Genomic DNA, 22198 nt, shown 5'->3' on the forward strand with positions numbered 1-22198 from the left:
TCTCACCATTAGCACATTGTCTTCTTTCTTGGTTAATTTTATAGTTTATCCCGTTCAGTTTGAAGTGTAGTACTTGTGTTACAGAATTGAAATTAAGTTTCTGGAGAAAAATGAATATTGCAGAAATACAATTTTTTTTTAATTTATTGGTAATGCAGTGAAAATAGAAAGGAGTTGTGAGCCCGTCTATTTTAATACCTTTTAACATCATATGTCTGATCTGTCTGTTCCTGACCATGAATACCGAACCCTCAGATTTGTATTCATCTACAGAATAAACGGAAATCTTTTGAGCAGGCCATTCGTACTAACGGCCCCTAATTATCTGAATTATTTTGACCCAGGTCTATATCTCCTCTAGCTGCACATGCGTACGAGTGACCGTATTCATCATTTCAAAGGCAACTGTTAGGGTTATAATGGCCAGAGCGGCTCTTATAGTAAAATAATTGGGTGATTAAAGCATACGGGGCTGGTCAGACTTAACTTGGCAATGCTGGGCTGTTCGTTATTTCTAAAGACAGAAATTTTCTGTTCTCTGTAGTGGCCACAGTGATAAATGGTTATCATTTGGTTGGTGCAAAGGGCAAGCTATCAATAGATGAGCCGGGATTGAAATCCATAGTTATTGAATAGAGGGAAAGCTATTTTCGCTCATAAATTAGATGTTATCAAGGGAGTTTTTAAACATTACCTAAGAATTTTTTCTTTTTGACCCCCTTCCAGCTTTGCCAGCCACCTGTTCAAATGAAGGGCAACATTCCTACACCCCATCTCTAATTACATGATTAACTGTTTGAATATTAAAATGAATCGCCATGTTTTAACTCAAGAGAACTGTGAAAAATATGCAAGACGACTGTGTTGTGTTCCGTTGTGCCACGTAGTATTTGAGCAAGAATGAAATTCACACGGGTGGCCTGGCGATGGTTGTTGCAGCCTAATGACTCAAGGAGACTGTTCAAATGCTGGCATGGTCACGGTTGTTGAAGTTTTCATATTCTTGCCATGTCTGTGTGGAGTTTTTCTGGGTATCTTCATTTTTCGTAGTCTCAAAGATATGTTGCTGGGGTTTATGGATGCATAGTGACATTATGAAAAACTCTTAATCGAATTCCAGGTCACTGAGGCTCGGAGGCTGTCTTGGCAGTGTTCTGCCATGAAAGTCCATTTGCAGGACACAATCACATCTGATTTATTACATTTGACATCTCTGTGTGTGTGTGTGTGTGTGTGTGTGTGTGTGTGTGTGTGTGTGTGTGAGTGATCTAGTGCCAGCATTAGATCCTTGCTTTTGCCCTATATATGAGGGACGTTCAAAAGTTTCTGCACTTTTTATTTTAACCCTATTAAGAATTTCAAAAACAAATGACATCACTTTTCTACGTAGTCACCTTCCTTTGCGATGCAATTTTCCCAGCGTCGTACCAACTTTTTAATGCTTTTGGATGAGCACGTAGCCACTGATGCACCACTGCTTTCACATCCTCATCGCATGTAGCTGGACATCCAGAGCGCTCTGCATCCGTCGCACTAGTACGGCCATTTTCGAACATTTCAATCCACTCGGAGACGACTCTACAAGAGAGAACTTTATCCCCATACTGAGCACACATGCGGAGATGAATTTGTGCTCCTGGGACACCTTCTGCCCACAAAAAGCGTATCACAAAACGCTCTTCCTCTTTTTATAAGTTTCACAGCCATCTTCACCACAGGGTGACATCTCTTATACTAAACTGCAAGGGCAGCCGGCTTGCCAGAAAGAACTAGTCGCATGTCACTCTCGGACACGACCAGTTACCACTCCTCCCGCCTTCATTGTTTCCAAAGAAAATATAAAAGAGCAGAAACTTTTTGAACGTCCCTCGTATGTGTGTGTGTATATATGTATACACGCGTCTCTGCCGCTTGTGTTGTGAAGAGGGGGGCTGAACGCACCCCAAGGAGACGTGGTCACTCCTCCGAAACCCCCTCTTAAACGGTGATACAATGCGAAACAAATCGTTTTTTTTTTTTTTATAACCTCCTCTTTGCTCGATCAGCTGCTAGCTTGCTGCTGCTGCTGCCATGCCGAGTGATCTGCATCTCGCGTGGTGCTTCAAACATTTAAAAGCCTGTATAGCAGCTGTCTTAGTCATCTACTCTTTGTCTTTTATTTCCGGCCCCGGGCGTGGTTAAATCTGTTGGCACAAAGTCTTGTCTTGTGGGACGTGAGTTCTTGATGTTTGTTTAGTTTATAGTTTAAAAATGAAATAAGAATCTGAAAATCTAACAACATCACATTAAAGTTCGTTAAATTCTGTAAAGAATGACACCAAACATACATATGCAGGTTTTAAAATAAGCCCGATTTAAAGCGTGACAAAAAAGTGACATAAAATCGGTGCACAAACTCGTTGCGCTTTTAGGCTTAGGAATATAGATAGGTAGATATTTTAGATATCTATCTATAGAGATTATATTTATATATATATATATATAGATATATATAGTAATCCCTCCTCCATCGCGGGGGTTGTGTTCCAGAGCCACCCGCGAAATAAGAAAATCCGTGAAGTAGAAACCATATGTTTATATGGTTATTTTTATATTGTCATGCTTGGGTCACAGATTTGCGCAGAAACACAGGAGGTTGTAGAGAGACAGGAACGTTATTCAAACACTGCAAACAAACATTTGTCTCTTTTTCAAAAGTTTAAACTGTGCTCCATGACAAGACAGAGATGACAGTTCCGTCTCACAATTAAAAGAATGCAAACATATCTTCCTCTTCAAAGGAGTCAGGAGCAGAGACTGTCATAAAGACAGAGGAAAATCAACAGGGCTGTTTGGGTTTTAAGTATGCGAAGCACCGCGGCACAAAGCTGTTGAAGGCGGCAGCTCACACCCCCTCCTTCAAGAGCACAGAAAGAGAGAGATAGACAGAGAAAAACAAGCAAGCAAAAATCAATACGTGCCCTTCGAGCTTTTAAGTATGCGAAGCACTGCGCAGCATGTCGTTTCAGGAAGCAGCTACACAGAAGGTAGCAACGTGAAGATAATCTTTCAGCATTTTTAGACGAGCGTCCGTATCGTCTAGGTGTGCGAACAGCCCCCCTGCTCAATCCCCCTACGTCAGGATCAGAGAAAGCGCAAGAGAGAGAAAGAGAAAAGTAAGTTGGGTAGCTTCTCAGCCATCTGCCAATAGCGTCCCTTGTATGAAATCAACTGGGCAAACCAACTGAGGAAGCATGTAACAAAAATTAAAAGACCCATTGTCCGCAGAAACCCGCGAAGCAGCGAAAAATCCGCGATATATATTTAAATATGCTTACATATAAAATCCGCGATGGAGTGAAGCCGCGAAAGGCGAAGCGCGATATAGCGAGGGATTACTTATATATTTATTTATTTATTTATTTATTTATTTATTATATACACACACATATACATATAGAGAGAGATTTTATATATCATATAGATATATAGAGAGAGATATATAAAATCTCTCTCTATATGTATATGTGTGTGTGTATATATATATATATATATATATATATATATATATATATATATATATATATATATATATATATATATATATATATATATATATATATATATATATATATATATATATATATATATATATATAATAATTATGTATGTATATATGTGTATGTATTAATGTGACAGATTGAGGTCGACCCCTTGAACCCTCAGACCACTCTTCAGACACCAGGTGAAAGTCCAATAATTATTTATTTGGACACTAATAAAGTGCACAAAGCACCTACACTCCACAATACTCGTATAATAAATCGATAATCAATACAATAAACAATCCTCCACTCCCAGACACGTTGCCACCCTTCCACCCAGCTCAGCTCAACGCTCTGGTCTCTCACAGTCCTTTTTATAGTCCTTGACCCGGAAGTGTTTCGCCCTCTCTGTCCACGTGATTAGGAACACTTCCGGGTCAGATAAAAATCCTTTTTCTTCACCCCGGAAGCACGTCATTCCTCCTGTCCATGTGACTTGGATGTACTTCTGGGGCATAGGGCAAATAATCCTTGTTCCTCCCTGCAGCGGCCTCCACGGCATCTAGCAGGGTTGGGGATAAAAACTGCATTGTCCAGGATTCCCTGCTGGCATTTGGGGCACCTCCATCCTGCAGGGAGGGCTCCACCTGGTGGCCTGGGGGTATTGGCCGGGATGAACCCTAACCCTAACCCTAATATATATGAGAGGGAGATATGTAGATAGATCTGTATATCTCTATCTATCTATCTCTTGGAGACCACTCTCAAATCAAGGTGTTAAAAATAGATTGGTCGATGCAAATATAGATTGATATAGTGCTGGTGCAGCGGGTATTGCTTATCTTACACCATTTGGACCCTTATGTATGCCGCAGTTTATGCCCTCTGTGTAAAGTTCCTCCATATTTTCCCACAATCCTCAGATACAGTTCCAAATCAGGTGTCATCTTTTGACACTGTTTCAATATGTGAGTACATTTTGTGTATAATCTGATAGGATGGTACAGGCCTCCCAGGGTTAATACCGTCCTTGTATTTTTTATAATGAGTGGGTTTTTGGCTCAGGTTGATCTCTTGCTGAAAAAAAAGTTTCAGAATATGGATCCATACACACATTAATTTGAGCTCATAGCAAAACTAATTTATTTTTGTTTAGCCCCAAAGTCACACAACGAATGCCCCAGTAGGTTTTGGCTTTTTTTTATTTATTATTTATTTATTTTTTTGACAGTGCCCCAGCCTTGACTTCCTGAGAAGACAACGAAAAACTCCTAAGATCCCTTGCAGGGAAACAAATTGAAAAATGTTTATGAAAGGCAATTCAGAAAGAGACCCCCGCCACACACACACACACACACACTTCCAGGTAGCTAGGGCATGCAATGGGTGTCAAAAAATGGAGTAAATACAATACACAGAACAGAACACAAGTAATCCTCTTCACAGAGCCAGACGACCTGTCTATACAATACAATACAATTTATTTTTGTATAGCCCAAAATCACACAAGAAGTACTGCAGGCCCTGCCTTTTGACAGAAAGCCTTGACTGTCTTAGGAGGACAAGGAAAAACTCCCAAAAAAACCCTTGCAGAGAAAATAAATGGAAGTAACCTTTGGAAAGGCAGTTCAAAGAGAGAGACCCCTTTCCAGGTAGGTTGGGCGTGCAGTGGGTGTCCAAAAAAGGGGGTCAATACACAGAGCAGGACACTATATAGTCCAAACAGCAAGGCAAAATGCAGGAATAGATGACACCACTCACTAAATGTAGAACCCACGTTGCTCTTCTACTCTTGCCTGGCTCAACTACGCGTGGGTTTAGGAGAAAGAGACTCAATGCTCATTGCAGCACCTTTTTCTAATGAGTGCCCTTGACTGGAGGCCCACCCGTCTTTGGGATTGTACACCCCTCTGGCTGAGGTTCCATGTCTTCATTACTGTAACCTACCCTGGTAAGAATTGCGGAGCTTTAAACCCTTGTCTATCTTGCATTTATTTGTCCTCACGTTGACCTTCTTAAGCTTCATCCTATTAGTCCTGGGGCAGTTCTTCATTTCATTTAGCCACTATTAATATCTCAGGTTAAACTTTCACTAGGCTCTCTTCACTGATCAGCAGCTGCCTGTTCGGGCTGCTAAAGTGCTAATTCTTTTAATCCTGTTCAGGCAAAGGCTTTTTTTTTTTAACTGCTGCAATATTTCACATATACACAAATGTTGTGATCGTGTATCTCATTTGGTGGCAGTGCTAGAAAACACGTTCTTCTAAGGTGATGATGATGATATGTGTCTGCCATTCCACATGATAATAAAGAATGCTTGGACTAATCAAGTGCTTGCGTCATTGCCTGTCTAATTACAGGCCAGTCTTGTGCTCCAGTGCACCATTATCTCACGCTTGGCGTACACGGACTAGAAGAATTGTCCATCTGTGAATGGAGGACAGTGGTATACAGTACACAAGAACGGACTGGAGTGTAATTCCATTACCCTAAAGGTGAATTAGATATGTTCTGATTAGGGGTAGATGGTTGGACTACTGGATGGTTGGTGCATAGAAATCTATCCATCCATCCATCCATCCATACATAAACTGGCTGAATATGGATGACTTATTCTAGCTGTTGCAAGCACAAGGCAGGAGATTTACTCTGGGGAGCATGGTAGTCCATTTTAGGACCCTGTGATGCAGATGTTCAGTCATCAACAATTTAATAACCTTTAGTTAGCGTAGCACATTACATTTTTGGATTTGTAAGCAGATCCCACACATTTGCAAGGAAAGCGTTCAGGACTTGCACCAGGGATGGTGGCTCCATTAGACCGCTGCCGTTAACACAACTCCACTGTGCTACCCTGTATAGACTGCTCAAGCTTGGTTTAGGGCACACTTACATCCTTCATCAGCTGGGGTAGCCCCCCACTCAAGCCCATATTTATTCTGTTACAAGGCCTTTGCATCGACAATTGTGTTAAAATGGGTTTTATGCACCTTGCTGTATAAAACAACAGGCGTAGCTGTGCAGTGCTACTTGTAGTATTGTGATTTGGGGCACTGCAACTTAACATTTGCTTCTGTTTCATTTATCCAACATGATGATATCGACCCTTTGAACCATTTTGAAATCAATTTAGGACATGTTGTTTCCATATTTCTTGAATTTGAGCTCTGTCAGATTAAGAAGATGCATGGTGAACTGGCGGTGGGAACTGTAGTGTTGTGTAAAAACATACACGTAATAGTCCAACTTCTTGGTAAGCAGGCCCCACTGCTACCCACGTAATAAAACAATGACTTTATTTGCTTCTAGAGCAATACGTTTTTTCATGATATGGTATATGCAGTTAGCTAGTGAAACTAACTAATCTGTTAATGTACACGTGTTATGACTGATCTAGAATGTTTAAATTTGAGCACATGACTGTCATTTATTTCAGTTATTGCAAGGATTAGGGTGGTCAGATTCTCCTGGAACCAGTAGGTGACTCCGGATGTGGGCAATGGAGTGAATTACTGTGATATTTGTGAGAAATCACTTTTAAAATATGTATTTTTTTTACTTCTGTGCTATGTTGTCGATATTAAAATCCACACCCATAAATACCACATTAACCTTTGCTGGCACATACATCTTGACAGAACTCGACGTATGTAGGCTATGTGGTACATCAGCTAAAGCATTAGACTCTTAAAACAGGTTTACTAGTTTGGTCCCTCTGTGACGATAAGCCTCTAAACCTAACTTGACTTCATTAATATCTATCTCTGTATCTCTCAATATCTCTATATAGATATATCTATATAGATATAATACGCTACCGTGGCTGTTCATTTGTCTGTCCAGGATTTTAAATCACCTGTAGCTCGCAAACCATTTCACCTATTGACTTGAAATTTGGTACACATGTACTGCGTGACGTCTACTATCCGCTTTTGGGGTGATGATTTTTATTATTCTTTTTATTTTGTTTTATTGTAGAATCAACTCTCGGCAGGGCAGCCGTGCAGCGCATGTGTATGGGCGCTGTTCTCATTCCCTACCACCTTCCCTAATCATTCTTGAGGCAGATTGAAGACTTAAATGTCAGTGAAAAATTAAAGAAAACGTACTAAGTAATTGCAACACAAACACTGATGATCAGTTTTAACGCAAAAAGATGCCGACGAAAGAAGAGAAGCAGCAGGCCACTAGGGTGGAGAAAAGAAGAGCTGCTCAGGAAGCAGCAAGCGCATCAACCTCTGAGCAAACGAATGCTAAACGTACAGAGAAAGAGGAGAAAAACTAGGAATGCTCAAGTCAAGTGTATTCACTGCACGTTATCGTGCAGTACGCCGTTACTGATAGAGATATATAAAATCCAACGTCTGTCCGCTTTTCACAAGAGAACTACTTAACAGATTTAGATCAGGTTTCTTTCTATAATTTGCTTGAACATTTTGGCATATTTTGCAACTTCTGTCATCGCACTAAGTATCATAGTTCCCTTGCGGTACCGATTTTATTTGCGTGAATCTGAGACAGAGGCTGTGGGCCGAGGGGAGGGGGACGGTCCCTCCTCACTCACACGCCAGCCTCCGTTCGATTCACTCTACCTCTCACCATGTGTTGGAGCGTACCTTGCCTTAGCTAGCAATACCTGTTTGTTCAGCAGACGTTAGAGATTGTTAAGGATTAACATTTGTCGTTTTTGAGAGAGAGAGATCAGAGCTACATGTGTTTTAGAGGGTAGCTGCTCATTGCCAGAGATATCATGGCCACATGCTTTTCTCCCCACGCAGGATACACTCTCCCATCAGAGGAGACGACGATCAGATACAGTGCCAGTGTTTGACGTTGGCCAGAATTACTTTTTTTTTTTAATTGATTTTTTAAGTTTGTCCTGTTTCACTACTCCGTGGGCAGAGCCGTGGGGGACAGCTAGTTATCTATAAACGATTGCAGTTTATCTAATCTTGGCAGTCACCTTCCATCAAATATAAAATAACGGGCCAGACACAGCCATTCAGGTTCTACAGGATACGTTATTTGTGTACAGCAGGTGGCGCATTACGCAAATTAATCCAAGAATGGGAACAAAAAATAAAATAGACTACCTAAGGACGCAAACCACTAACCACCATCTCTCTAATTTTATATCAAAATCAGCTGGCAGTTTTCATTGGCAGCTAGACTGTAATTTACAAAAGTTACAATTTAAAGTGTTCTTTCTTAGCTGAATGTAAAGGGCTTCTCGCTCTGTCTGAGGCCTTTATTTATCCCTTGAAGCAGTTCTTGGCTTCATGCACACTGTACTTTTGTTGGATCGGTACTAAAATTTTGACTTCATTTGTCGATACCAGCTATTTTTCAGAACTGGTACCAAAACAAATCCGAAGAAAATAATGGATGACTCCTAGGAAGCTGGAGAGTTTTGGTGTGCCACATAATTGCTGGAACCCTCTTTGATAGCCATGGAATTCCCAAGTGTATCAAAGCAATAAGGAGGTAGCATCAAAGCAACAAGGGTGGTGGGCTCCTGGTGAAGTCTTGATTGAGTCGAGTAAAAGCATGTAGTTCCTGTTTCATGAAGTCAATGTAACGCACATTTTTCCCACAAATCCAAAAGCAAGTGTGAAAGGAAGGATGGGGGAGTTCAGAGAAGATTCCTGCCATGTAAAGACATACAGAATCTTGTTGTCTTTCATATCCGTAAGGTTTTTACAATTAAATGCTTCGAAGTATACATTTATTTTGGTGTTCTTCATTGTTTTTAAGCATTACTTTGCCATCAATCTCCAAAGAGAGTGGCGTTCATGTAGGTTTAGTTTAACTTGTGTCTCTGCCAACCAGTGCTGAAAACTGGACAAGTCAGATATAGAAATTGAAATGAGTTGACATTCTGTGGTTGTGCCACTGAATGGTACATCGTTTCAGAGTGTCCTACCACTAATTTATCCAGTCAGACAAAAACTGTTCCATGATAACAATCTCCCATCCTTAGTAAGTTACCACTTACCAACCTGGTTGGGATGCCTGTCCACCCACTTCATTCTATTAAATTGTCCTCTTGGCCATAAAGAAGTAATCTGTTTTCAATTTCCACCCAACAATTTTTGATTTTCTTCTAAACTCTAACCCATGAACAGCTTTACAGTTGGTGGCTCACTGTATTTGCATGTTACTTAACTTGCGTGCCAATATGAAACAGGAGATTCTAATTATTTATAGACGGAAGACTCATTACTGCTTATCCAAGCGTCTTGAAAATCAAAAATATCATACCGGCTTATGTGACTGGTGAAAGACACAGGAGGTTGTCTGGCCTGCTGCTGTCACATACTTGCTCCCATATGTATATATATTAGTCTTTTCCATATTTGAATATTAATAGACCTGCTGTCCAGTGAGGTCTCAGAAGTCTTTTCACTGAGACACCGTGGACATGGCTGTGTGTTGATGTTCTAGTTCGTGTTGGTGTCCCCATTTTCAACCGTTCAAGTTGTTTTAAGGATTCATATCAAGCACAGATCAGTGCAGATTTTGTGATGTCCTGTTGACTGTTTTTTTCTTGTACACCTAATTCCAACATCTTCCTAATAAATGTATCTTAAAGGCTCTAAAGCATTGGTGTCAAACTCCGGTCTTGGAGGGCCACAGTGGCTGCAGGTTTTCATTCTAACCATCTTCATTTTTGACCAGTTTTTGCTGCTAATTAACTTTTAATTCACTCGACTCAGACCCCTTAGTTGTCTCTTCTTCCTTAATTAGCAGCCAAACAATAATGAGACACAAAACAAGCCGCCACAAGACCAGCTCACCTGTGCCCGTCACACAATTTCTGAAATTAAAGAAAGTTGAAGATCTCTGTAAAGTTGATCTCTCTGCTCACCAAAACATTTTGTTGGTGGTGTTAGGAAAAACAGAAAAATCAACAGTTTTGGAAATGTCTGCTGTAGCAGAATGAGAGCAGCAAAAAGCCATATAATTAAATAACAAGTTTAATTAACAGCAAGAATCGGCTTCTCCTTAAGAAACTGGTTCGAGTGAAATTGGTTGGAGTTTGACGTTATAGTTTAGCTGGTCATCTGTTGGCTCGTTTCACATCTCATTCCTGTTTGGCTGTCATTTAATGAAGAAACAAATCAATTCAGAGGACTGAATCCTTAAAAACAGGGCTATTAAAATGAAGGAAAAAGGAGTTAATTAGCAGTAAAAACTGGTCATTGATTAGGAAAAGGGTTAGAATGAAAACCTGCAGCCACTGCGGCCCTCCAGGCCTGGAGTTCGACACCCTTGCCCTAAAGTATTTAAGAGTATTCTTTAAGCAGTGTGCAAACTTTATGTGCTTGATGAAATAAAAGAAGAATGAGAAATGCCGAAAAGACCTATATATTACACCACAGAGACATGGTAGCGAGCATACGAAAAGCCAGTGGAAAACATGGTGGTGTCACCTGGTCAACTTACCATCGAATACCAGTAGCCGTAACGTTCATTTGCTCAGTTACAATGTATCACTTCTCCACATAGTCTCCCTGCAGCTTGATGCACTTCTTGTATCATTCTAGTAACTTCCACTAAAATTGCCCACCACGGCCTAGTCATTCTGGCCCCCTAATCATCCCCTGTCTCTAACTGGCTGTCTCTCACACACCACTTCCCCGTCTAACAGCTAATGTGTGGTGAGCATACTGGTACAAAAATGGCTGCTGTCGCATAATCCTTTTGGATGCTGCGCATTGATGATGGTTGAAGTGGCTTCCCACCCACTGTAGTCCTTTTGAGTAACAAGAAAAGTGCTATATAAATGTAATGAATTATTATTATTAGTTTCTTCATTCCTTGGGAGGAGATTTTTTGGCAGCTGCCGAATCCAGATCTGCTTCCGTAACTGCATCATCAGAGGTGATCCTGTGACCACATAAAACCAATAAGTGGAAAGACTATGTGATAGTCATGGTGGCAGATCAGAACTGTAAGGTGGATGTGTAAAACGTGGCAGACATGGCGTGACTTGGCATGGCAGGCAGTGTAGTTTAGTGGTTAAGGCCTTGGACTTCAAACCCTGAGGCTGTGGGTTTGTATCCTGCTGCTGTCATTGTGTGACCACAAGGGACATCCCTTGGCACTGGTGAAGCCTCATCTGGAGTTCTGTGTGTAGTTTGGGTCTCCAGGCTACAAAAAGGACATAGCAGCACTAGAAAAGGTCCAGAGAGGAGCGACTAGGCTGATTCCAGGGCTACAGGGGATGAGTTATGAGAAAAGATGAAAAGAGCTGAACCTTTACAGTTTAAGGAGAAGAAGATTAAGAGGTGACAGGATTCAAGTGTATAAAATTATGAAGGGAATTAGTCCTGTAGATTGAGACGGTAACGTTAAAATGAGTTCATCAAGAACACGGGGACACAGTTGGGAACTTGTTAAGGGTAAATTTCATACAAGCATTAGGAAGTTCTTCTTTACGTTGAGAGCCATTGACATATGGAATAAGAGACCAAGTAGTGTGGTAGACAGTAGGACTTTAGGGACTTTCAAAACTCGACTTGATGTTACTTTGGTAGAATTAAGTGAATAGGACTGTCGAGCTTTGTTGTGCTGAATGGGCTGTTCTTGTCTCGTTTGTTCTAATGTTCTTTGGTCCAATGGGAAAACTGAAAGAAAATGTAACCAATAGTACTATAAATGGTGTAAGTCACCTTGGATAAATGCATCAGCCAAATAAGTAAACATAAAGACGTTTTTCACTTCCATAGTGAGCCAGAAGCTTTTTTTGGCTTCTCCCGAATGACCCTGGGAAGCGGTCCATTAAAATGGCCCCCAATCCAGGTAAGTTATCACTTACCAACCTGGTTGGGACACTCGTCCACCCACATCATTCCACAAAGAAGTAATCCATTTAAAATACCCGCCCAACGATATTTGATTTTCTTCTCGACTCTAACCCATGAAGAGCTTTACAGTTGATGACTCACTGTACATTTGTGTATTACTTAATCTTGTGTGCCAATTTGAAGTAGGAGATTATAATTATTTGTGAACGGAAGACTCATTACTGCAAATATGGAACCGTCCACCCCGGCTGGGATGCCATCCAACCCATGTTGCCTATTACAAACTATTCAGATGGTTTAATGGCTTAAGCATGTGTCTGCATCCTGTAATCAATCATTACTCGTTTTCAATAATTCCATTTTTTATTAACATAACCCAGTTATGTTTCTCAATAGTTCAAGTGATAAATTTATGTTGTGTTTAGCAATTGCTTCATCGGGATTTGGCTGCCCTTTTCAGCTTAACAAAGTAATAACGACTACATTTGGGCCTTTCTCAGGTAAAAAGGCTATAGAAGAGAATTCTCTCAAGCGGGATTGGGCCAAATGAGTTACCCATCATGCTGTTCTGTCCTCCGACTATGAGTTGCTGCTTGTTCTATTGTGTTCAGTCTAACGATACTTCCTTGTATTCATCAATGATGCCTTTCTGCAAAATACAAAAATAAAAACCTGTTCAATGCCCAAGTATTTCTTGTATGACTTTCCCTTTACAGGCAGTAATAGTCGAAAAAGAAGCTAACCTTTTTGCTTATTTGTGTTTTTTTCATTTTAGACTGATTTGTTTAAAAATAAAATCCTAACTATGGAAAAGGTCAACGTGTTGAAGTTAAAAAGACTTTCAAAGTCTGCTCAGGCCACTTTGATCATCCCAGACTGTCACTGTCTGGGTTAAGGGGTATCTTCTGTTCTTCACAGCACTGCGCTCGTTTCCCATGAGATCGAAGCTTCCTGAAGAGCGTGAGACTTTGCCTTCTTCCCCTGCCCCTTCTTTCCTGCTGCGGGTGAACTTCAGCTGTATTGAAAAATGGACAGATGCCTTATAAATAAAATAGTCTACCTCCTTATGATGTCCAAACCCTGGCCACTGCAGTGTTTCCTCCTCTACGATTAACTCATGAGTGATTTCAGTTATCCTTTTTGAAAGAAGATGAAGTGTCCACTTTGGAAGAGTCCTGTTTTAAATCCCACCTCCACAATTCCTTGCACAAAACACCTTGAACCCTGACATTTCCTGATCCCTACTTTGTGTTACTGTTTTTTTCCGTTCATTTCTGTTGATGATCACTCCACATTCTTTTGATATTTCATGCTTTTACTTATTTATAGCCTGCCATGTTTAACTTGTCGCAGGCAAATGGGACGTTAGACTGCAGGTTTCCCCGGGGATTTTTTTTTATCATAAAGTCATTTTACCTTAAAAGTGACAGTTTTTTTTCTTTTTTTCTTTTTTCTTTTAATTAATTAGTATGATGCAGACATTAAAAGAAATTCAATTCAACCTCCGATGACCTGGGAGTGCATGGGGGTGACCTTCTGTCTGCTTCCGGTCAATAACTATGAGAATGAAAGACACAAGAGTCAAAATATGGTGATGCCTAATCCAGAACAATATGGCGTCAGAAAAATATGTGAAAACATCCCCGAAGTATGTTTAAAATAATACTGGGTAACAAAGTGTAACTTTTTTTTTATGGTCGCATGAATCAGTTGTAGTCACATGAAGTATCACAGTTGGACTGGACAAATATCTGGGTGCCAACCGGGTCACCCCGTTTAATAACAAAAACCGCACACAATGGCACAATAACAACACATAAACTGCCTATGGCAGGGCATCACTAGTAGGCCAGGTCTGTTTTGCCCCCTTCTGTGAGTGTCTTGCTTTTATATTCCTCCGACCGGAAGGACCAGAGTTAATTGCCCTAACTGGGCATCTTCTCTCCTGGCTGTGGGGAAAATAAAGAGATGATACTGTTAGCGATGGTGCCCCCTCTCGTCCTGTAGTGGGACTGCTTGCCAAATATGATGGAGTCAGAAAGGTGAGCCACAGACACTCATGCGTGACACCATATATGGGAAACTTAATGGATTTTTTTATATGCCAAATTCAAGTATCTTATCTGACTTTCTCTATCATGCAAGGATTTTAAGTGACACATAATTCAAATTTACAGTAAATTTTATATTTACACTAGTATGTGTAAGTATTCTGGCTGTGCTACCTTGTCTAAGATGGGTTGAAATCCAAGTATGGTGCAGTGCACCATCTATTGAAATGTGTTATAATGCATGTAGTAACAACATGCATTGCATTTCTGATTTCCAAGTAGATGGCAGGCACATCACAAACATTTGTAGTAATAAAATGCATTGTTACAAATGTTTGTGATGCGCCATCTGTTGACATGACAAATGCAATGCATATACAGCATGTCTGTTGTATGCCATTAGGTATGGGATTTGTTAAAGCGGTGTTAATGTTTGTGGTGCGTCATCTAGTGGAATGACTAATGCAATACATTTTATTACTAAAAATGTTTGATGCGCCATCTTTTGAATTGTCAGAGAAATAGCAACCAGACGGGCACACAGACGCATTGTTTTTTTTTTTTTAAGGTGATTAATAAAAAAATTGTGTGTGTGTATGTATGCCCCCTGCTCGCTTTGCTCGCCAACCCCCGGGTTTGGTTAACCGGATATACAATTTAAAGAGATTATTTTCATTTCATTCATTTTTTTATTTCTTGATCTGCATGTTGCACTGCGCGTCGATCATTTAAAAGCCTGTACAGCAGCTGTGCTTTTGTCTCGCGAGACATTAAAGTGTCTCCGAGAAATAAGATAGATCGATACTTTATTAATCCCAAGGGGAAATTCACATACTCCAGCAGAAGCATACTGATAAAGAAATAATATTAAATTAAAGAGTAATAAAAATGCAGGTAAAAACAGACAATAACTTTGTACAATGTTAACGTTTACCCCCCTGGGTGGAATTGAAGAGTCGCATAGTGTGGGGGAGGAACGATCTCCTCAGTCTGTCAGTGGAGCAGGACGGTGACAGCAGTCTGTCGCTGAAGCTGCTCTTCTGTCTGGAGATGATCCTGTTTAGTGGATGCAGTGGATTCTCCATAATTGATAGGAGCCTGCTGAGTGCCCGTTGCTCTGCCACAGATGTCAAACTGTTTGTAAGTTGGGCCTGATGTGCAAGTAGTCTCGCAGGACTTCAAAGTGTCTTCCGAGAAAAAACCGAGAAGACCTGCTGTGCATGTGTACCGAGCCAACATTTTTGAATTCTTTACAACGCTCTATTTTGTCATCATCTACTCTTTGTCCTTTATTTCTGGCCCCGGGCGTGGTTAAATGTCTTTCTCGTGGGACGTCTAACGCTGCTCGAATTGTGAGGGGGGCGGGGGGGGGGGGCGGCTGAACGCACGCTAAGGAGTTGCGTTCGGATCAGCTGCTGTCTTGCTGCTACCGCTGGCGAGTTGCGTGTTCTTCTTGTCACTCTGTGCGTCGATCATTTAAAAGCCTGTACAGCAGCTGTCTGTTTGTCTCACTGCCTTGTCTTGCGTGACGTCAAATTGTCTTCCAAGGAGGAGATCACGTCTCATCTCCCTCATCTCCCTCCCAAGATTTCTTTTTATAATAGAGAGATATATGTATATGTATATATGTGTGTGTATATGTATTTGTTTGGGGTCTGGCAGTATTCAGCAAGCATACTGGGACTCCACATTCACCATGATTTCCAGGGAAAAGTCTGGAAAGTTATAAAATGCTAAAAAAAAAAATGCATTAATAAAATTTGAATCCCGAATTTAACGTAAAAAAACTAAAATATATACTAAATGTATCCTCCCACAGTCCAAAGACATGCAGGTTAGGTGGATTGGCGATTCTAAATTGGCCCTAGTGTGTGCTTGGTGTGTTTGTGTGTGTCCTGCAGTGGGTTGGCACCCTGCCCAGGATTGGTTCCTGCCTTGTGCCCTGTGTTGGCTGGGATTGGCTCCAGCAGACCCCCGTGACCCTGTGTTCGGATTCAACGGGTTGGAAAATGGATGGATACTAAATGTACAGCCTATTAAGTCTTCATGAAATCCACATGAAAACGTACCTCAAGGTTGTTCCAATTCAGCACAAGTAAACACTTTTCTGCCAAACTAGAGGTTTCCAAAAAAAAAAAAAAAGAAAGAAATCCAAATCCTAAGGATCTGATGTCTAGTTGGGTGAATTCCGAGCTCTAAACAGGCTGCCTGGTGTGAATGGTAAAGTGTGTTTTATGATAGGTGGCTGCTGCCCCCTACAGGTCCGATTCCACCCTTTGCACCTATTAGGCTTTACTAGGATCTCTGTCAGCATGCAGCTCACTACCAGACAGAAAATGGATTCCTGAAATGGATGGAGAATTTGGTTTGGTGCTCTGAAAGGTGCAGGCGTCATCCACCGTCTGCCATTTATCTCGTGTTCTCCTTTGTTTCCTGCTATTTTCTTATTTGAAGCGCATAATGACAGTGTTACAGAATTGAGTGACTTATTTCAGATTATTACCCATGTTCATTTAGTTTGTTGCTCTGTAGTGACTTCTGTCTTGGTTTCGGACTTGGCCGTCTTCATTTCCAGTACTCTTTTTAAAGAAGCCTCTATGTGTAAGTGAAAATGACAGCGGCTTATGAAAATAACAGGCAGTGGAAGGGTTAATGGGTTTGACTGGAATAAATCCAAAAAAGTGTGTGGGTGGGTTTTGGTGGGGGGTGGGAGGACATGCATTAAAGTCGACCAGTAGCTGAATAATGCAGCTGTGTTTCATTGCCAGCTGTTTCCCCTAATCAAGGGATGTAGGGTTAATGTAAATATTTTTTGGCTGATTTTTATTTATTCATTACATTTTTTTTTTGACCATGTGCATGATGTCACTTGCAGCTTGTGTATAATGGCTCAGCTCTCATTTCTTTATGGGAAAACTGGCATAAATCAACTGGCTGCCTCCCTCAAAAAGTTTGATCCAGCAGAACACTGCTGTTCCTTTCTTACTCCACTCGTATTTTGTTTAATTTCTTTGTTTTCTCCTTTTTTTTCAGGTTGCTGAACTTCTGCAATGGGATTGTAAAGTTTTAAGCTGGATGTGAAGGCAAGAAGCGGCAGAGGAAGAGAAACCCCCCCCACACCCCCCCACTCTTGGGCTGCAGTTTATGCTGTCCCTTTGGTTTTTAATTTTTTCTTTGGTGGGAAACCATTGGCCTTGAGGAAAAATGCGCAATAAATGGAGAGCATCGACTGACGGAGTCCCCATCCTCCACGCTTTTAGCAGGACTAGCTTCTTATTACTTGGGCTGCTGGCAGCCATAGCTCGATGCCACTGGCCCAATGGGCAAACGGAAATAATTCGGGACTTTGGAAACCAGCTAGAAGCCTCCATGCGCTCGTCTGTACAAGCCGAAATGCAGGACATGGCGTCGGTAGGCATGGTCCCGCCAGCTGGTATCCCTGACTCTTCAGCTGTGGTGGGGCGGGTTTTTCAGATGAAGGTGCCATCAGAGACGCTTGAAGCGAGAGGTGGAGTAATCAGGGTGAGTTGTTGAATTTTGCCTATTGAATCAGCTACTGTTGTAAGAAGAATTGAATTTTGACTAGGGAATTAAAAGTTAAGAATCGTGGCTACGTTTATTTGACGAAATCACTACTTTTAGATTTTCTTGTTTGATTTTTATGCTTTCTAACAAATGGATGCATTGTTAAAAGTTAGTACTGATAATCAAGAACACTTGTGTTCAGTGAAACTATGACAGACCTTTTGAATGTATCCTTTATACAGTCTGAAAAACCAAGAAGTAAAGAAAATGTCTGTGCAGCCTTTTCTTAAAGATTGTGTATTGCTGCCTATCATAAGAAGCCCCTTTTTAGGGGGCTGTAGTGTATGGTCATGTGGTACTCCTCACTGATTGTCTTGTACCTGTAAAATCCATTGGTTTACACACTACAAAATTAAAAAATAGTCTGAGCCCATTTCTTCAAAAACCCATCGTGTGGAGAGTTTCTTATATGACAGGCGTCCTCAATCACAGTCCTGGATGGCCGCAGTGGCTGCAGGTTTTTGCTCCAACCCAATTGCTTAATAAGAAGCACTTATTGCTCAAGTAACACTTCTGTTTCACTTTAGTTGTCTCGCTCGTTAAGATTTTGCCATATTCTTGGCTTTTAATTGCTCCTAATTAGCAATAAGATGCAAATGACAAAAGAGACCAGCATTTCTCCATTTAGCTTGTTACCATTTACACTTGTGTGTATTTATCATGCACTATTGGGTTAAATTAAATACTTGGAAGGAAATTGAAGAGGAAAAAGTGAAGGACTGAGAATTACTCATCCATTTTAGTCATCAAATCATTTGGATGATATCCTTAGAAAGGGAAAGAAAATCCAGGATGTAAGAATTACCTGACATAGCAGAGTTAAAGCACTAACAAGCCATGAAATTAAATTATTGGCAAGAATTGCTTTCTAATTAAGCAACCGGGTTAGAACAAAAACCTGCAGCCACTGCGGCCCTCCAGGACTGTGATTGAGGACCCCTGTTATACGGTTTTGTTAGCACAAGGTAATATAATGTCATGCCAACCCGCTTAATCCAAATCCGGTTTGTGGGAAGTGATGAGGCCTATCACAGCTAGCGTAGAGTGCAAGGAAGGAGCAAATCTTGGACGGGGTGCAAGTCTATGTATATACACACACACACCACGGCCAAATCAGTGTCGCCAGTTCACCTAACCTGCATGTCTTGGGACAGTGGTAGGAAACTGGACCACCTGGAAGACTGTTGTGTAAAAAATGGAGTATACAGTTATTTAATGATGCACAAGGCATACATCTTGGAAAGCTGTGCATAAGAAAAGTATTATAGGTGAGGACCATAAGTGTGCTTAGCAGAATAAAAATTTGCTCTAGGGATGTCATTGTGGATTATGTTGCTATCTTAACATCGTATCTTACCTCATATTATTATGCCTTGTCACATACGCATGCTGAGGAAGCAGCCAACGAGTCCTAAGGTGAGTGATATTTCGCAACATAAAGGGTTGATTATAAGTACTAACATTCTCTCTCCCCATCTACAGAAACAAAGAAGAAAAACAATAATTCACTCACCATATTTCCGGGTTCTCAAAATGGCCACGATCCCATATTCCAATCCATAGATGATGTCACTTCTGGCTCCACCATAACACCGTCACGCCCGGCTCCTCCATTAAGACATCAATTACAGCGATCGCCGATGACATCACTTCCAGTGCTATTACCATGACGTCACTACCGGCCATCTCCGATTTTAATATATCATAATTAACGACCTGCTCCTCAGACAGATCGTAGAAAGCCCTCTGCGCTTCCCCTTTCAGTTAGGGCGCCAGAATGTAGCCCCATTCTGACCTCAGCCATGCATTTCTTTTAGAATTTCTTTCGAAAATTAGAAAATATGACTCAAACTCATCCCCCTGAGTTAAATAAGTCAGCTGAGGGGGCAGTGACCGAGCAGTCTCCTTCTTAACGGCGGCTGCTGCCTGGGCTTCCGACTCTGCCAATTGAGTCCTGGATCTTGAGATTCTGTAGCTCGGTTATCATGGTGGCCAGGTTGGTGGTAAAGTCTTTGTTGTTCTGTCATTTTCGGAACAAAATATCCTGCCGGCTACGCCAATTGCGATAAAGAAATATGCTGGAATACTCAAAAAAGAGTTGGGGAATTACCCCGTATATTTTCTGACTGACAATTTGGAAAAAAAAAAACAGTCAAAATAATCAAAATATGAGGCATTTGACCAAACCTGTTGGGCATGATCGTTTTTATATCAGAAAATGGTGGTAGGAAATGACAAAACAGAAACGACTTCATCGGAGGTGGCCGGTAGTGACGTCATGGTGATGGCGCCGGAAGTGATGTCTTTATGGAGGAGCCGGAAGTGACGTCATTGGAGATGGTTGGATGTGACGTCGTTCTGGTGGAGCCGGAGGTAATGTCATCTATGGATTGGATCATGGGATCGTGGCCATTTTGAGAACCCGAAAGTATGGTCAGTGAATTATTGGTTTTTCTTCTTTGTTTCTGTAGATGGAGAGAGAGAGAGACGTTAGTACTTATAATCAACCCTTTATCTCGCAAAATATCACTCAGCTTAGGACTTGTTGGCTGCTTCATAAGCGTGCATGCGTGAAAGTTTTAAATGATATTAGTGGAAATGTCTTGCCTGTCCATAATGGGGAATGAATGGTTCTATGCTGTAGTGTATGCCGAATAAACTGATCGGCGTTGTTACAGGATGGACACTGGACTCAATGGAGGCATTGACAATAATGGCATTTTATTAACCTTGTTTACATTGTAGTTCTATAGAGCAGAGCCTATAAAAGTAGCCTCTTATACAGTAAGGAGCCCTGCTATGGTTTTAGCAGCTGCACATGTGCTAAGATGAAGCCAGTGGGAAGTTTCCACGTATGTTTTGTGGAACCTTCCATCTGTACTCCACAGGTTGTCATCCGCATTGCGGAGCAGATGGAAAGAAGTCTTCCTAACCTGACGTGTTGATTATTATAACAGACGATTGTGTCACGAAGGTCATATCAGAGTGTACACCATGGTTTCCGAGATGCACCACATGGTATATTGCTTTGGGCGATAATCTGTGTGCTCTGCTACAGAAGCAATTGAATTTCCACTTGAGTATCGATAGTGTCCTGTCTGTCTGTTGTGTATCTTTGTGTGATAGCAACGCCAGGGTAGGAATACATGTGGATTTATCTCTGTATGTAAATGTAACACATCCAGGTTATGGATTAGCTTTATTATTGGTCTACACTGATGAGCAAAATCACTGCAAACGTCTGCCTAATAAGCTGTGTGCCAGCCAAATCAGCCTTAAACCACCTAGGCATGGACTCTACGAGACCTCTGAAGGTGTCCTGTGGTATCTGGCTTCAAGACATTCGCAGCACATTCTCAAACTCCTGTAAATTGCAAGGTGAAGCCACCACAGTGGGACTTGTTGTTCCAACACATCACACACGTGCTCAACTGGATTGAGATCTGGCAAATTTGGAGTCAAGGGCAACACCTTTAAACTCTTTATCCTGTTCCTCAAGCCATTCCCGAACATTTTGTGCGGTTTGGCAGGGCACATTATCCTGTTGAAAGATGTCATTTCCATCAGGGCATGCCGTTGCCATGAAGTGGTCTGCAACAATGTTTAGGTGGGGTGGGGGTGGGGGGGGGGGGGGGAGTACGCATCAAATTAACATCCTTATGAATGCTTGGACCAGGGTTCTACCATTCCTGGAAACCTTTCCTCTACTTCTTTGGTTACCATCTCTAACAGCCTCTTTTGTTTTTTCTTCCCTGGATTTGTCTTATAATATCAAATTTCTTTCCCTCGGTCTCAACTTAAATTTCTGGAACAAGAAGTCACAGAGAGTGAGATCTGCCAAGTAGGGGGGCTAGAAAGAAACTATCCCATTGTTTTTGTCCAAAACACTTTGACTGACAACGTGGTATATGCCAGCCATGCTGAAAAATGCAGTTTTGGGTGGTCCACTTCTCCAGTTGTTTATTTTTCTCCTGATTAACGGTCTGTTTATGGGGAAACAAGTCTGTCAGTGTAGAAAAATGTGACCAACATTGCCTCTTGAAAATATGCCATGGAGGCTTGGAGGAAAAAAAAATATAGGCCCAAGTCACGTGCACGATTGTAGAAAATGTGCACTTGATCAACTCTGCACCATGTCCCTCGACGGACTGATGAACCTTGCTGTAGTCCTACAATACCTAGTGGTAAATTCAAGAAATATACCCTACTCTTATGCTATGACCAATCC

General features: G+C 41.2%; 1 protein-coding gene across 2 annotated transcripts in view; it reads left to right on the plus strand.

Annotated features, from left to right (window-relative positions):
• Positions 1–22198, plus strand: part of dag1 (dystroglycan 1) — a 112771-nt gene that overhangs the window by 54355 nt on the left and 36218 nt on the right. For both annotated transcript variants that reach the window (XM_028824323.2, XM_051921430.1), the window contains exon 2: positions 17419–17907. In XM_028824323.2, coding sequence (XP_028680156.2) covers positions 17590–17907 — 318 coding nt within the window. In that variant the 5' untranslated portion in view covers positions 17419–17589. The remainder of the gene's footprint in view (positions 1–17418; positions 17908–22198) is intronic.

Source organism: Erpetoichthys calabaricus, chromosome 18 (assembly GCF_900747795.2).
Source record: "Erpetoichthys calabaricus chromosome 18, fErpCal1.3, whole genome shotgun sequence".
NCBI lineage: Eukaryota > Metazoa > Chordata > Cladistia > Polypteriformes > Polypteridae > Erpetoichthys > Erpetoichthys calabaricus.